The 17476-nt window shown below is 41.0% G+C and overlaps 2 protein-coding genes across 2 annotated transcripts in view; both read left to right on the forward strand.

The window, feature by feature from the left end:
• The window catches only part of cnnm3 (cyclin and CBS domain divalent metal cation transport mediator 3), a 20244-nt gene extending 3795 nt beyond the window's left edge, over window positions 1-16449 (forward strand). The window contains exons 3-12 of the mRNA XM_083983620.1: window positions 1-222; window positions 1909-2085; window positions 2941-3098; window positions 4935-5078; window positions 6284-6451; window positions 8142-8311; window positions 10491-10587; window positions 12023-12153; window positions 12745-12871; window positions 16039-16449. The exon at window positions 1-222 is cut by the window's left edge and continues 113 nt beyond it. Coding sequence (XP_083839746.1) covers window positions 1-222; window positions 1909-2085; window positions 2941-3098; window positions 4935-5078; window positions 6284-6451; window positions 8142-8311; window positions 10491-10587; window positions 12023-12153; window positions 12745-12871; window positions 16039-16088 — 1444 coding nt within the window. The 3' untranslated portion in view covers window positions 16089-16449. The remainder of the gene's footprint in view (window positions 223-1908; window positions 2086-2940; window positions 3099-4934; window positions 5079-6283; window positions 6452-8141; window positions 8312-10490; window positions 10588-12022; window positions 12154-12744; window positions 12872-16038) is intronic.
• Window positions 1-17476, forward strand: part of sec14l7 (SEC14-like lipid binding 7) — a 251691-nt gene that overhangs the window by 64286 nt on the left and 169929 nt on the right. The gene's annotated exons all lie outside the window — the stretch shown is intronic.

The following is a 17476-nucleotide window of genomic DNA, read 5'->3' on the forward strand; positions in this document are numbered from 1 at the left end:
CGTGGTGTGTGAGCTGCTGCCTCATGTGGTGTGTTCGGGCTACGGCTTCCAGCTGGCGCCCAGCCTCACCTGGCTGGCCCAGGTGTGTCTGCTGCTCACCTGTCCCCTGTCCTGTCCCCTGGGCCTGGTGCTGGACCTGGCCCTGAGGAGGGACATCAGCACCGTGGGCATCAGGGAGCGAGCCATGGAGATGATCCGGACTAGCGTCAACGACCCCTACAGGTCAGAGCACACACACGCACGCACACACGCACGCACGCACGCACGCACGCACGCACACACACACACACACACACACTGACTCTGATCAGGGTTATTATCAATCAATCAATCAATTTGTTTATTTCGGGCATGTCAATTTAAATCATCATCATCACACTTCATCTTAGTTCAAATAATACAATCCACATGGCCGAAAGGGAAAGCGGGAGAAGCTAAAGCTTATCTAGTCCCGCCCCCATTACCCACAGAATAAAAATCTTTTCATAATCAGATCATATCATAATCTTTTTCTTTTGTTTTTTGCTTTTTTACATTTTGATATCATTATAGTTTATGCTAAGACTAAAACTAGTAAAACAAGTTCAATGGTGTGTCTCAAATCGCACACTTCTCTTAGTGCACTGCACAAGGCACTAATTTGGACAGGTTAGTACCGTCTCAAATCAAACTCTGCCGCTCCACTGACCGGAAATGACTCGACAGCTTCTTCTTCTATTTTTTAAATTCTGATTGCAACCATAGCAACCGGCTGTTGTAACCCTATCGCCGACACTTGACAGCGCTTTCTGCCAATCAAAACGAGCTATTAAGTTGTGTTTTATTGTGTTAGTGTTGTTGTTGTGCTGTTATTGTGTTTTTTAAAGACATTTACGGCGGTGTCGCTCCGTCGCTGCTCAAAGCAACCGCTGCCCAGAGTGTTGTATCTATCGCTCTGCCGCTGCCGTTTGAAAAGTAGTGACATGTTTCTGCTACGTCACTAAGACGACGGCCGGTGAGGGAGGAAAGTGTCCATCGATCCACACTCAGTGTTCTGGCCGTTTGAGTTCACATAGCGCACTACATTATCACACTGCTCAGTGTGAACGCACTTCTGCACTCAAAATATTAAGTGTAAGTGCAGAAGTGCGCGATTTGGGACACACCACAAGTTTACTTCATTTGTCACATATAACTAACTACACTACATTCTTACACACATTTTGATCATTGAATAACAAAACAATAACAAAAACAAACAATAGAAGAGAAAGTAGTAGATTTAAAATATAATACAATAAACTGAGTGCAGATGACTAGGTACCAGTATCAGTATCAGTATTTATGGCAGCCGGTGTAATAAATAAACTATTATTGTTGATAACGTCACTGCAGTGGCAACCAACTAATTACTGTAATTAATAATAACTATTTACATGAAATAATAATGTTTGTTTATATTGGTTCTGTTGTTGTTTACTATATTATTCTCATATTATTGCTTCATGTGGATGTTTATGAAAGACGCTGGTTGAGTTTTGTTGTTTGAAGTCGCCGTCACACAAAAAAGTGGTAAAACAACAGAAGTTAGCTTCTTTCTGCCTCCTCTCATTCAGGAGTTGCTTTATTGATATATTTTTGAATTGTTTTATTTTTATTTTTCCAATGAACGAAACTAATAAATAAATAAACTAAACTAGACTAAACTGAACACGATGACTGAGACTCCAGCTGGTTTAGACCTGGTCTGAAGACACAGTCGGTCATGCATCCATGTTCCTGCTCTGTAAATATCTAACTGTGTGTTTCTCTGTGTGTGTTTCTGTGTATAACTGTGTGTGTGTTTCTGTGTGTCTGTGTGTGTGTGTGTCTCTCTCTGTGTGTGTGTGTCTCTGTGTGTCTCTCTGTGTGTGTGTGTTTCTCTGTCAGTGAGTTTGTGAAGGAGGAGTTCAGCCGCGGGACGCTGCGTATCAAGACGGTAGAAGACATCCTGACTCCTCTGAAGGACTGCTTCATGCTGCCCAGCTCGGCCGTGCTCCACTTCTCCACCATGTCTGAGATCATGCAGAGCGGCTACACGCGCGTTCCCATCTACGAGGAGGAGAGGTCGCCACGGCAACCACACACACACACACACACACACACACACACACACACACACACACACACACACACACACACACACACACACACACACACACACACCGCACTTCTTTTTTTTTGTCATTACTTTTTTTATACTTTTAAAGGGACAACGAGGAGTTTTGTTAAAGCGAAGTGTTTCCACACTACATTTATGAGCCTCCGCACCGTAAAATTATTTTGACCGGCGCAAGACAGACTCATGTTTTCATTCATCAAGAATTAAAGTCAGAGGTTCAAAGAGGTTCAGTTACTGTCGTAGTTCCCACCATAAACGGCGATTCAGCTGCGTTATTCTCATTAAGGAAACACTGGTCGGCTCGCCCAGCATTTCCACCACCACTAATAATAACAAAATAACCATAGAGACAGAACGATATATTTATCGAAAATGGGCCCATTAACAAGTGGTAACGTAGATTCATCCACATTAACGTGAGACTTTTTTATAACCGAATAGAAACTCCTCGTTGTCCCTTTAAATTAGGGCCAATGGCGGGAATCTTTGGAAATATTATAGAGAAATTTCTGGAAAAAAGTGGTCCAATTTCTCCAAAAACATAAAAAAAATTCTAGGAAGAAGTGGTAAAAATTCTCAAAAAAAAGGTAAAAAAATTAAAATTTCTTTAAAAAAGTGGCAAAATTTCTCGTAAAAAATGTTCAAAATAAAAATAAAAAAGTAAAAATTTTCTAGAAAAAAGTGGTACAATTTCTAAAACAAAAAAGTTTTTAAAAAATCTAGAAAAGTGGTCAAATTAAAAAAAAAAACGTGTGTGTGTGTGTGTGTGTTGTGTTGTGTTGTATTGTGTGTGTGTGCAGGTCCAACATCGTGGAGATCCTGTATGTGAAGGACCTGGCCCTGGTGGACCCCGACGACTGCACTCCCATGACGACCATCACCAAGTTCTACAACCACCCGCTGCACTACGTCTTCAACGACACCAAGCTGGACGCCATGTTGGAGGAGTTCAAGAAAGGTGACGCTTGAGGTGGTTGCCAATGACGATAGAGGCCCCCCAGGCTGAGACAGACAGAAACGTGGAGAAAAAGAGCGATTTTCTGCCTCTGCACTGGTCTCACATTTAGGCTTATTCTGACAAAACGGTAACTCCTATCAGAACAAAACACAGACCATCATCACTGTAAGGACTTCCTGAACGCTTTGGTGTGATTCTGGTGTTTCTACAGTAAATATTTTGGAAACACTTGCGAGTTTAAAACATCGGTCCGTTCTGCTTCTCTCAGAAAATCTTTGTATTGGAGTCAATGAGGAGCAGAGACAGACGTGGCCGCACTTAGAGGCTGATAATTCAAGTTCTGTAAGTCTCTCTGATATTTTGAGCACATGATGAGAAACAGAACAAGTTTGTCTACAACTGTGGAAAAGATCATGTGTGTAGAGTGTAAATTGTGTCCAGGAGGAGTGTGGAAAGAGAAAAGTGTCGGAAGATTTCAGACAACTTCTCCCACTCTAACCGATGATGTCACACACTCTGACACGAACATTCCGTCCAATACACACCCATTATAATCTCAACATTTCTCCAAAAATGATCATGGTCATTGATCAGGGATTGATCAAAAACTATATGACCTATCAAAACGTGGAGTAATACGCCAATACACAAGACTTGTGTCTGCTGTTTAAAGTTTAAATGGAGTCTCTAGGTGAAAGTATGCCTTACAGTACGTCACAAATAATTCGTATTCGGTTGAGAAAAGTAATAGCACCCCGATCCCGATCGAACTGCACGTTTTGATATAGAATTTGTCCTCGACATTTGTCCGTAAGATGAAAAATAATAATAATATGTAGGAAAAAACACAACACAATAACAATAGTGCTGACTGGTCCCTACAGCTACTAGCTAGCAACCCAGTAGGAGGAGGGACAGAGAGAAGCAGAGCTTGACTCTACAATGAGTCAGTGACAGCCGTGACCTAGTTCCTCCTCCTCCTCCTCCTCCTCCTCCTCCTCCTCCTCCTCCTCCTCCTCCTCCTCCTCCTCCTCCTCCTCCTCCTCCTCGGTCTCTGCTCCTGGTCTACACTCCAGACTCAGACTTCAGACCAACCAGGACTTTGAGTCTCAGTGTGAACCTGAGTGGATCATTAACCAGCAGCTGATCATTGTCCAGATTGTCAGAGAGACAGAAACCTCAGAAGGAGGTCTGACGGAGGATCAGAGGCTCAGAGAGTCCTGAGAACTGTCAAATCCTATTAAATTATGGTAACGGTTCTATTGTATTATTATTATTATAATTTTTTCAATATTTAAGTATTCATCATTTATTTATCAATTTACTTTTCCTTCATTTCTTTTTTTTTTTTTTTCTAAATCATTCTTATTCCTGTTGTTTAACCGACCTCATTAGTCTTTCCTCCTCCTCCATCCCATCCTCTTACCTATTCAGCTTCCCTGTGTTTAAAGGCTGTTTTTCTTTCCCTCATCATTTTAACTAGTAGTTGGAAGGGAGCGGGTGTGAGGGAGTTTGTTTCATTTCATTTCATTTCATTTATTTGTAACAGGACTCTGCATATTCATGAACATACAATTTGTGAATATGCCAGTTTTAGCTCTAAAGCTCATTTCCATCTGCAGTCCTGTGGTTCACACTAAAACAACATGAGACAAGGACAAAACAAAGCACAACATGGTACAAATACCATATCACAATATATACTGTATGTTTCTATGTAAAAGTGTAAAACCATGAGGAATCCTCTCTCCACTGAAACCTCCATGTTACACGCTCTGTAAAGAAAGTCCTGTTCTCTGTGAAACATCAGGTTACCGTCCTGTCTCCGTCTCCTAGGCAACTCCCACATGGCCATCGTCCAGAAGGTGAACAACGAGGGCGAGGGCGACCCGTTCTACGAGGTGCTGGGTCTGGTCACGCTGGAGGACGTCATCGAGGAGATCATCAAGTCAGAGATCCTGGACGAGTCCGACGGATACTGTGAGTCTGCAGCAATCACCAGAACTCTGTAGGAGTTCCAGGGGGGGTCTGGCTGGTGACGGGTTTTCATATAATGGGTTAGGGGGATAGAGTTCACTTCTGATTGGTCCAAAACACACACTATGAAACATCCAGATACCTCCATACTGCTTCCTACTGACCCAAGTGTCCTGAAGCCACCACATGGAGAAGTTGATCTCTGTTTTTATCCTTGTTGTAGCAGCAGCTCCCAGTGGCTGCTGATGTTCTTCTGTGTGATCAAACATCCGTCACTGGAGCTGCTGCTGCAACGAGGATAACAATAGAGATGATTCCATACAAACCTTTAATCTGTTGAACTAGTTCTGTCTACATCTGGATCACTGTGCTCTGCCTTTACTTTGTTTTTCATGTAGTTTTTACTCTATTACCGTGCGCTCACACCAAACGTGATGGAGGCGATGTCATCGCCCGTAACGCGAGTATCGCGTTGCTTGACTCATTTGTCACATTAATGATCCTTGCTGCATCGCTTCAATCGAGTGATGATGCAACCCACCTCCCGCTATTTTCTTTCTCTCCTCAACCATGGCTGAGTATTGAAATATTAATAAATATAAATACATATGAAATATTCACGACTTAGGAGGAAGCTGTAGCTCCTCTGACCCTCTGCAGGCGTTATCTGTTTTATTATGATTGTGGTAAAAGCACGGCGTTGTGTCATAAAGCTCCAGGAAACGGCCATGGATGTGTTATATTATTGATCTAAGGAAAACACACACAGCCCCAACCTTTTTTTTTTACACAGCCACAGTGTCTGGCGTAACTATGGTAACTGTGTCGGTGATGTGGTTGGATATCAACGCTGATTCGATGTCGTAGCACAGCGTCATGCGATGTCGCTTGAAAAGTTCAAATTTTTCAACTTCAAGTGATTCACCGCGATGGACGCAATGACATCGCGTGTCATTGCGTCATTTACATTGACTTTGACTGGAAACTTGTGGCGTCCATCACGTTTGGTGTGAACACACGGTTAGTTATTTTATTGTTCTGGAAGAAGAGACACTGGTCATGTTAGGAAGTAACAGCTGATGGAGATCCTCAGGAAGGAACTGAGAATAAACTCATCACCTCCTTCTTCTCCTCCCTCCTCCTCCTCCTTCCATCTCTTTCTTCCTCCCTTCTCCTCCTCTTCTTCCCCCCCCCCCCCCCCCCCCCAGTGGACAGGAAGGTGAAGCGGCCCCTCCCCCTCCCCCTCCCCCAGATGGAGGTTCCTCTGGAGCCTCGGGGCCACGAGGAGTTTTCTCTCTTCAAGCCTCCAGAAGGAGAAGCCAAGATCAGGACGTCTCCTCAGCTGCTGCTGGCCACACACCGCTTCCTGTCCAGAGGTGGGTGTGTGTGTGTGTGTGTGTGTGTGTGTGTGTGTGTGTGTGTGTGTGTGTGTGTGTCTGTCTGTGTGTTTTTTTTAATTTTTTTATTTTATTTTTAAAAGGGACAATACACATTAATGAACATCCGTACGTGTGCACAAATGTAAATGCGTCAGAGTTAGCAACTTGCTAATGTGCATCCGTAGTCCCTCGGCAGGTAACACACAAACAGACAGAAATACACAAGAATTACACAGTGGTTCACAATCATATACACAGTCATACCTAGACATAAAGTGATGTGATCTGTAAAGTGCCTGGTAGAAAGTGCCAGTTTCTAAAGTGCAAGTGCAAGTTTAAATAGGTAAAGTGCCTAAAGTCTAAATGGATCGATCCAGAATGTGATGGCCCGCACCAAGACATTGGAGACAGTAGCAGCAGTTATAGAAGAGCCATTCACACATACTTACAGAGATAAATTGCAATATAGAAAAATAAGACAAATGCAGTGCATGCATACATACGTATATGTAGGCACGCACTGCACAACAACAAGAAAACCAGACGAATGACCACACAAAGAAACAAGGCAAGTGCAGTGCATGCATACATACGTATATGTATGTAGGCGCGCACTGCACAACAAAACAAAAATCATGACAGCCAAAAGTATAGAGCAAGGCGGACGGACACCGAGCACGGCCCATGTATCACGCTCCACGAAGGTGTCTGTGTGTGTGTGTGTGAACATTTACCTGTGAGTGTTTGTTCAGTGAGTGGAAACAGTGCGGTTCACCACGTCCTGAGTGAATGAGTCACAGTTTAACGCTGCAGAGTCACAGATTAGCAGAGGAAACATCCACACTGACACTCGTCATGCAACTCTACCTTAACTCTGTAGTATTTCCACCTTAAAAGAATAGTTCACCCAAAACTGAAATGTCCCTCATGATCTCCTCCCCCTCATGTGGACTAAGGGCTGGGAGAAGTTTCAGAGTCCTCCGTGGCTTCTCTGAGTTACAGGGGGTCTCGGCGTAGCAGTGCATGTCCATATAACGGTTGCAAATGGATACCAACTGTCTTCGTAACAAAAAGACACACCAAAAAACATCCAGATACCTCCATGCTGCTCGTATGTAATGTCCCTCTGGTATTGAAGCCCCGACATGAGAAATTGTTCCGAAAAAAATTAAATAAGTAGTGTTGCTCTGCCTGGTCAGTGCAAATGCCGGTGCAAATGGTGCAAAGCGGCTTCTTCGTTGTTGGAAACAGATGCACATGGAGGAGAGGAGGGTTAGAGACACAGACCTGGAGAGTTCAGGGTTAAACTAACTCTCTAACTTTAAACACTAAAGTTTAGAAAGTCAGTCTGACTTCAGGAGGAAAATCCAGATTAATTCAATAAGAACAAGTTTGACTTTGAGTTCAGATCAGTTTGAAAACCTCCAACACGACGACTGGACGGTTTATAACCAGAAGCTCTGACTGTTTTCATTCCTTTTTACTTTTATTTAGTTTTTCATTCTGCTTTTTTATCCCAGTTTAGTTTTAGTGAGTTCAACAAGAGATGAATCAGTTTGAGTTTAGACTTTACTTAGTCTTATTTCTTCACTGCTAGTTTTAGTTTTAGTGAACTATAATAACCCTGTGTGTGTGTGTGTGTGTGTGTGTGTCTGTGTGTGTGTGTGTGTGTGTGTGTGTGTTACAGAGGTGGAGCACTTCAGTCCGGTCCGCGTGTCGGAGCGTGTTCTCTTCCACCTGCTCCGACATCCCAGCGTCAACCAGGAAGTTCACTACGACCCCGGCAACCGGCTCAGTCCGGCTCACTACCTGTACACACGCAACCACCCGGTGGACTACTTCATCCTGCTGCTGCAGGTAACACACACACACACACACACACACACACACACACACACACACACACACACACACACACACACACACACACACACACACACACACACAGATCTGTTTATGGCTTTTATTAGTTTAACTCATTGTAGTGATTGTTTTTTTGTTTTTTTATCAGGGAGAAACATACAAAGTCATTTCAGTACCATTATTTTTTTATTTATTTTCACATATCAAAGTTAAAAAAGATATAACATATAAAATCCAAAACAATGTGAAGGGGAAATGCCAAAAAGCCCCAGGGGTTTGTAGGGTGGCATTCTCCAACTACAGTTCTAACCTAATGAGCTACATTTGTGAGGTACAAAAGTCGTTCATACATAATAAATACAAACATGGTTTAACATGATTTAACATTGTACAATGCAGTACAAAAAGCTTGATAAACATATGATAAGAAATATAAAATAATCCCAGATACATTACACACATACAGAGCAAAACAAAAACATGTATTTGGACAATAGTGTTAACATATTCACCAAGCTGTTACTCCCCCTTTCATTTTACAATGTTTTAAATAAGAACATTATTTGAACACAAGAAGTCACATTTACTCATTTTTCCATCCAGATAAATAGACTGCTACTTCAAGCCTTGTAATAGAGGAACTTAAAGCAGTTCAGGTCTCCGTGGTCTTATATATCTGATCCACTTAGACCACCAACTCTTACATTTCTCCGAATGCAGTTTTAGAGTGAATGTCAGTCTCTCCATGATGTAGATGTGGTGAACAGTCCCTTCAGTCTTCCAGTGTCGGTGTGTTGGGTTGTAACCACTTCCTGGTTATAGCTTTACTTTGCTCCAATCAATAATATCTTCATTAGATATCTGTCTGCTATTGATTGGATATGTAGCCTAATGCCGTGGGACAAAAATACATTGAGCTGACATCAAACATTGTATAGTCATTTGAAAAATAAACTCCAGACAATCAAGAACGTCACGCCAGAAAGATGAACGTTTCAGACAATCCCCAAATAAATGATAATGGTTGGCCAGTAGTGATAGTTTTTATAGTTAATCTATGTTAGTTTATCTATATTACTGGACTGTATTCACATTGTGCAGCAGCTGAGGTTGTTTTTAAATTAGCTTTATTAATACTATTTGAGTTGAGTTGAGATTATAATATAACTAATTCAATCCAATTCATTTATTTTTAAGAAATGGGACGGTACATATTAATGGACATTACATTTATAATGTAAACATGAATGAGATTATCGTCATGGTGAATTAAACAAGACAAAAAGAATTACAAAGCTTTACCCATAAGAGAAGAAGAGAGAAACAGAACAAAACACAGACTATGAGTTGGTATCAAGTTAATTAATTAAATAAATGATATGGCTCCATTATAACACCTGATAGTGTTTATGAGCAGCTGTTTGTCAACTCTGTGTGACACTTTGATTTCCTGTGTCCATTGATAAAAAAGCACTAATAAATGCTGAGGTGTGATTATAGCCTCATTATGGTCTGTTGTAAACTATAATGTTTATATGGAGGTTATAAATGTAGCTAATAAAAGATTAATAGCTCTAATAGTTCAACTGAAATAATGAATTAAAGGGTCGACACCTGTGAGCTGCAGAGCTTCAGCTGCACCTTTAGGGTCTACTGTATGTTACATTTATGAACTATTGAATTGAAGCTCCATTGGTTGTGATCGATGCTCGACTGTAAATAATTTGTGCAAAAGATCAAATAAACTAAACTAAACTAAACTAAACCTAAACTAAAGCTGCAGGAAGAGACGGCGACACCTGATCCGTCTGTTTTCATCCTGAACCTGCTGCTTCTTAACAGGATCACATCAGAGTTTCAGGAGAATGAAGGAATTTATTTATTTTTTATATAATATAGGTATATATATAATAACAAAAAATAAAAAAGTATCATCAAATCATAATATGCACAAGTTTTGAAAAAGGAGAAGGAAGAAGTTTTCACTTTTTTGTTAATATCCCATATGTTTAGCAGTTTATTTTTCTCCCTCATCGTCCATGAACCTATTTAGAAATCATGTTTTATGTCTTTTATGTTTGTACTTTGCTTTGTCTCACAACTCAGAGTTGAAGAAGAAGCTGCTGAAACAAAAAGACACTAATGTTGTTGTGTATGTTGTGTTTGTTGTCAGGGTCGTGTGGAGGTGGAGATCGGGAAAGAGGGGCTGAAGTTTGAGAACGGAGCGTTCACCTACTACGGAGTTTCTGCTCTGACGCTGCCATCATCTGGTGAGTTCAGGAGCTGCAGGAGAATCCACCATCATCATCATCATCATAATAACTTTAATCTTTTATAGTCACAACATCACTGAGCTTTAATGTTAAAAAACATAATCTGGCAGGAAAATAGATTAAATTCTGTTTGGTAAAAAAACAAAACAAAACAGGTTCAACATGAGAAAATGTTGTTATATCTGGAGCAGCGATCGATTATCTTCTATACTGGTTTATGTTTATGTCAAACGATTAAATTGAATTGAATACATGTGCATGTGAGGTAGAAACCCATTACAGGCTTCTATTTAAACCTCACCTATAAAAGCAACTGCACAAATAGCAAAGCATAACAAACAAAAGAAACATTAATATATCTTGATAAGTATTATAAACAAAACAATACAAAATAAAATGAAATGAAAAGAGAAACAAAAAAGATTTTGAAAATAAATAAAGGAAGAAAAAAAAAAGACAATCTGAGACAAAAACATAAAACCCAATAAAATCTTCCATTTACAACCTGAAACAGAGAAAAGCAGCAAAAGCTTCTTCACACCTGAGAGGTTAAAGGGACATTCTGTAACTTCTCCTGTTGTCTATTCATGAAAATGGATTATTTGGTTCTTCAGTCTGTTTTTTTGTTCTGCCTCGTGCTGACGGACCACTTGTTTACATAGAGGCTTGTTTATGCCGTTACGTGCAGCGGCTGTCGTCCGTCTGCTGTCTGCCCAATTTCACCTGAATGCAGCATGAAAAATACGACTGAGTTGCTTGAGATATACAACCACAACGCTATGGGAGGAATTCCTACACAATGTCCCTTTTAAATGAGTTTTTATTCTTTATATAAATGAACTCTACATGTTATATTAGTACAGATATAAAATGTAAAAGTTACCAATGAGGCTAAAACCATTTGGAAAAACACGTAAAAACTAGAGAATGCTGCATTTCCTGAAGGAAATACGGGTGAATGCTGAAAGCTGAATGAGCTGAAGGAATTGCTGAAACTATGCTGAATTAAGTTTAGAAACTGCTGAAGAAATCTTGAAGAGATGAAACAATATATGAAGAGTATGAAATGGTTTGAAATGACTTGAATTGTTGAAGATCAGTATGAAGAAATTGAAAGTCTGAAGTCTACTCACATTTATTTAAAACAGTTTGAAAACATTTTTGAACCATTACTAATGTAGATTAAATTAGTTTTTATTCTTTATATAAATTAACTGTACATGTTATATTAGTACAGATATAAAATGTAAAAGTTAATGAGGCTAAAACCATTTGGAGAAACACATAAAAACTAAACTAAAGCATCAGAGTAGAGGAGGTTCTGCATCGACGACGTCATGATGAGGCTAAAAAAAGACCTGAGCAGCGCTGCAGATACTGTGCTGACGTGTGTGCGTGTGTGTGTGTGTGTGTGTGTGTGTGTGTGTGACAGTGCACCAGTCCCCGGTGTCGACGCAGCGCCACTCTCCCAGAGATCCCTTCGAGGCGGCGGACGCCACCAGCCCGTCCAGCTACTGCCCCGACTACACCGTCCGAGCTCTGACCGACCTGCAGCTCATACGGGTCAGAACACACACACACACACACACACACACACACACACACACGTCATACTGTCACATGATCAACACAACAACAATTAAAATCTGAGCTACTTTAGTATCATAGTTTGTCAAACATCTACCTTTATTTTGAAGGAGCTTTAATACAAGGAGAGTAAGGACAGCATTGGTCCAATGGCAGCGCCTCCTGGTGGAGGAATGTGGGTTTTGCAAAAGAACTGACATCTCTGCATTGTTGGTGAATGAGCAGTGTGGTGTTTTCAATCATTTAAGGACATTTATAGATCACCCACGTTAATAGCATCATTGAGGATCCTTTACAGATAAACATTAACACATAGGCCAGTAAAAACAACAGTTGTCTACATGAATGTTTCAATCTACATTTTGTAATGAACTAATTATAAGTATAATCTGATATGACCAAGACACCTAAAAACAAAAACACGGCCATTTTCATCAATTTACCAGCAAGTGGGCAACACTGCCTTGCCTTACCTTTATTTTGAAGGCTGTGTAACACAAACATCTACCTTTATTGTGAAGGAGCTGTACCTTTATTGTGAAGGCTGTAACATCTCTTCCTGTCCAGGTGACCCGTCTTCAGTACCTGAACGCCCTCATGGCGTCTCGCTCCGGTCAGAGTCCAGATCCTCCAGAGATCAAGATCCTTCCCAACAGTCAGACCAAGCTGCTCAACGACCGCAACACCACGCAAGGTAATGACTCCTCCTAATGACTCCTCCCTCCTCCTCTCCCAACGCCACACTGCTCCTCCTCCTCCTCGTTTCTCCTCCTCCTCCTCTCTCTCTCCTGCTCCTCCTCCTCTCTCCTCCTCGCACTAACACTCACTCAGTACGTTTACATGCAGAGTTTAATCGAGCTTTGCTCATAATTCGATGTTTGCGTCTAATCGACTTCTTTACATGCAACAGATGAACTCTACTAACTGAGGGAACATGTTCCTCCTCCTCACCACCAGGTGGAGATATGCGTCGTTTCAGCTCGTTAATACAGAACCTTCTCAGGTTGACCTGTTAGCCAGATGGCAGACTGAGCAACAGCCAGATGGTTAATCGTACAGCTTTGTTCATCTCGTACGTAATGTGCGCGTTACTTATTGTTAGGGTTGGGCATTTGGATTTTAACGATTCCGATTCTCTATTTCGATTCCTGTTCTAAACGATTCTCGATTCCGATTCTTTGAGGTGCAGGTCAACAGGTCACAACTTATTTCACAGGATATTTTTTTATTTGACAAACTCTTCACACAGGCCATTTTTGCATGCATACTTGCTTGCACGCATTCATGCATATGTTACGTATGTACACAGACTTCAAACATACATCTTACACAGCTTGTTAAGACTTCCAAAAGGCCTCCAAAAATAGATTTAGCCAACTATAGTATTGATTTGAAATTCTTTATTCAGTCACATCACACAATAGCAAACATTATCAACACAAACATTATCGACAAAATAGTGACTGAAAAGGGAGGGCCCCTAACTGTAACTATAAAACTGAAACTTGGCAAGCAGTCTAACATACAAAGAGCTGCAGAAGAAGAGGTGACTGTATATGCAACAAAATAAAACAAACACTGGAGCAGTCATGATGACAAATCAAAAACAGTTTTTGTTTAAGAAGATAATCAGAGTTGGAGAACTCTGATATTAGTCGGACTAACTCAGTTGTCCCGTTGGAGTCGGATTAAGGCCAGAATTCGGTTTTCTCAAGCGTCATGTAAACGTACTGTGTTCCTCTGTAGGATTTGTAGTAACGTGTCGTTGAGCTGAACTAAACTCTCTCTTCTTCTTCTTCTTCTTGTTCTTCTCCTCTTCCTGCCTCCACGTCTGGTCTCTTCTTCTTCTCTGGCGTCTCCAGAGTTTCCTGTCAACTTCTCCTTCTTCGACGCCATCGAGAACTTCTGTTAGTTTCTGTCTGTCTGCTTCACCTCCGTTTCTCTCTTGCATGAGGTAAATCACACACAACTCTTCTTTCATCTCAATGAGTCACATCTCTAGTGTGTGTCTGTGTGTGTCAGCTTGTGTGTGTGTGTGTGTCTCTGTGTGTGTGTACGTGTGTCTGTGGCTGTTTTCAAACCGCCTACTACTGCGTTAGTACTGTATACTCAGGGTATATACAGGAATCTTGAAGTTAATTCTAAAACCCTTTTAAGACTTTTTCAAGACCTTCTCAATATTTTTTAACACCTCACCACCACTTCAAGCTGTAACCATTTATATCAGTGACACTTTTAACTCAACAGTTTTAGTTTGTGATAAAGACTATAATTCAAAATAGGTTAGGATAATAGATCAAAGGCAAAGTTTATCAAAAAAACCATTGCTCCACTCTCAAAAAACAAAAACAACAATCTTCTTTTCTTTTTTTATGTACCGGTTCATCTTTGTTTTTTAATAAAATGAATAAATTCACACACTTTTACAATGTTTTTTAGGACTCAAACTCTTGGACAGCTAATTCAGAAAAAATACCTTCAAAATGTAAGACTTTATAAAGTCATGAAAATACTTTTTAATACTTTTTAAGGGTCTTCATTTTCCCAAAATTGATTTATCACCTTTTAATACTTTTCAAGACCCCGCGGATACCCTGATACTACATACTGAATGTGGGATTCAGTCTGCTACTTCAGCAGACCGACACCGTTCAAACCGCAGTATGCAGTATACGAGTTTCCCAGAATGCATTTCGCGGCAACCGATAGCGGTAGCTGTAAAACAGGTGAAAAGCTGTTTTATTTCCTGCTTTGGCGCTCTTATTATGTAACTTTATTAAAGGGACAACGAGGAGTTTCTGTTTCTATTTGGTTATAATGTCCACGTTAATGTGGATGAATCTCCGTTACCACTTGTTAATGGTCCATTTTAGATAAATCTATGGTTTTGTCTCTATGGTTATTTTGTTATTATTAGTGGTGGTGGAAATGCTGGGCGAGCCGACCAGCGTTTCTTTACTTTCGGTTTCGTGGCGAGTCATGAGAATAACGCCGCCGAATCTCCGTTTATGGTGGGAACTACGACGGTATGTGATCGTCTTCCAACCTCTGACTTTAATTCTTGATGAATGAAAACATGAGTCTGTCTTGCACCGGTCAAAGAATTTCACGGTGCGGAGGCTCATAAATATAGTGTGGAAACACTTCACTTTGACAAAACTCCTCGTTGTCCCATGAAGTTTTAATATTTTTTCATGCGAGAAAGTAACTGTTAAGATCCCAAATCTACGGCCAGTTTATCCAAACGACGGCTGTTTAGAAGTTTAGAAGTGAAGCTCCGCAGCGACCGCGACATCACAGAGACAGCAGCCGGTCTGCAGAGCTGCTCGGCCGGCCAACCTCCGTCCTCATCCCGGGGGAGAAAACCATCGCTAATTAACTTACCCGCAGGTTTTTAGAGGTTTACCACCGGCTGGTTAAATTATTTCTAGGAGATAAATGTTGGTCTCATTGATGAAATCTAACAGCTGTATCAGTAGCATTAGTTAGTCTGAATGTAAAGTGAAGCTTCCTGTGTGTATTGGACAGAAGAGCAGCGCTGCCTCGGGGCTCTGGAGCCTACGGACACAAACCACCACATTTACATCAATAAATACATGTTTTACAATCAACACATCAGTCTGTGTTAAGTTTTATTTTATTAAACTATATAACATAGTTACGGTACACGGCAAAGATACTGCAGATTTTGCTTTTGTTTGCATACTACATACTGCATTTTGACCAAATCAGTACGTACTAGCAGTATAGTATGCGGTTTAGAATACAGCCTGTGTGTGTGTTTGTGTGTGTGTTTGTGTGTGTGTGCCATCATCACCTGTCACTCACCCAGCTCTCTCCTCTGATTGGTCGGTTCCCCAGGTGACAGCAGAGCCCAGGAAAGCTCCACAGAAGAGGAGGCTCATGGGTAACGCAGTCCCACCTGCCAAACATCTGCTTCAAACGTTTGGATTATTTAGTTTTTGTCTTATTTTTAAATCATCTATGGCTGGAACGTAGTTTTATTGGACGAAGACTGGAGTGAGACTGGTTCTATTATTATTATTATTATTATTAGATTTGTTCTGTAGATCCTCCACTCACCCCCCCCCCCCCCCCCCCCTCCACATTCCTTCATGTGTTTCCATTGCGGTTGTTATTACTTTAAACAATGTGTATATTTTATCATTATATAATATTATATATATATAGAAATACATTTTATTTTAAGTTGGCGGTGCCTTCACTGCAAAAACTCAAAATCTTACCAAGAATATTTGTCTTATTTCTAGTTAAAATGTCATTTCTAGTCAAAAAAGACTCATCACATTAAAAAGTATCTTGTTTTTAGACACTTTTTACTTCTTTCAAGCAGATTTTCACTTGAAATAAGTAGAAAAATCTGATAGTGGAGCAAGTTTTTCTTTCTTATTACAAACACAAAAAACTTGCTTTCACTGGCAGATTTTTCTACTTATTTCAAGTGAAAATTAGTTTGAAACAAATGAAAATTATCTAAAAACAAGTTAATTTTTAGGTGATTTTAGGTATTTTAACTCATTGAGTGCCAACCACGTAATTTCTCGTTTTTCGTTCCCATGCGTTGAGTGCCAACAACGTAATTTTACGTTTTTTGCTTTTTTTTAAAATTATGAAAATAGACACTTTAATACACATTATATGTAAATTTGGGGACTCTACGACGAGGAGAACTGAAATAGATGACGATCAAAGTCACATGACAGCTCATGATCTGGAAGTTTTTATCATAACTCGGCTTCTGCAAACGGAGTTCTGCATGCAGATGCAGCAGCTGCTCTGCTCTCACCCGCGCTGCTGCTCCAGCTGCTCCAGCTGCTCGGAGCTGAAACAGGAAGCTCTCAGCCGACAGTCCGCCCGGTCTTCATCTGGAGCAACACCGTGTCCTCCCCAAAGTCCTCCCGCGGTAAAATCTGACGGTCTCTGGGCCAAAGCAGACCGGCATCACCGACCCGTACCACAGACGGACCGCGACCACCGGCGGGACCGGTCTTCCCGAGCCGCGGTGGCCGACTGACCCTCACGCTCCGCGGGGAGAAGCTGTGACACGGCACGGTGCGTCTGTGTTATTGTTGTTTAGTGGCGCCCCCCCGCCCCCGCTGGTGGTTTTGTGAATAGAACAACCATTGTTGTATATATTTATCTTATACGAGCCCTTTGATCCAGAAATGCGAGTGTCAGAAGAGCGACAGACACAAACAGAGCACCTTTCATAAAAGACGCTCTATCTCCTTTTCTAGAAAAAAAGGAGGGATTTTGGTGAAACCCAGCCATGTTTAGC

This window comes from Trachurus trachurus, assembly GCF_905171665.1.
Source record: "Trachurus trachurus genome assembly, chromosome: 12".
Classification (NCBI taxonomy): Eukaryota; Metazoa; Chordata; class Actinopteri; order Carangiformes; family Carangidae; genus Trachurus; species Trachurus trachurus.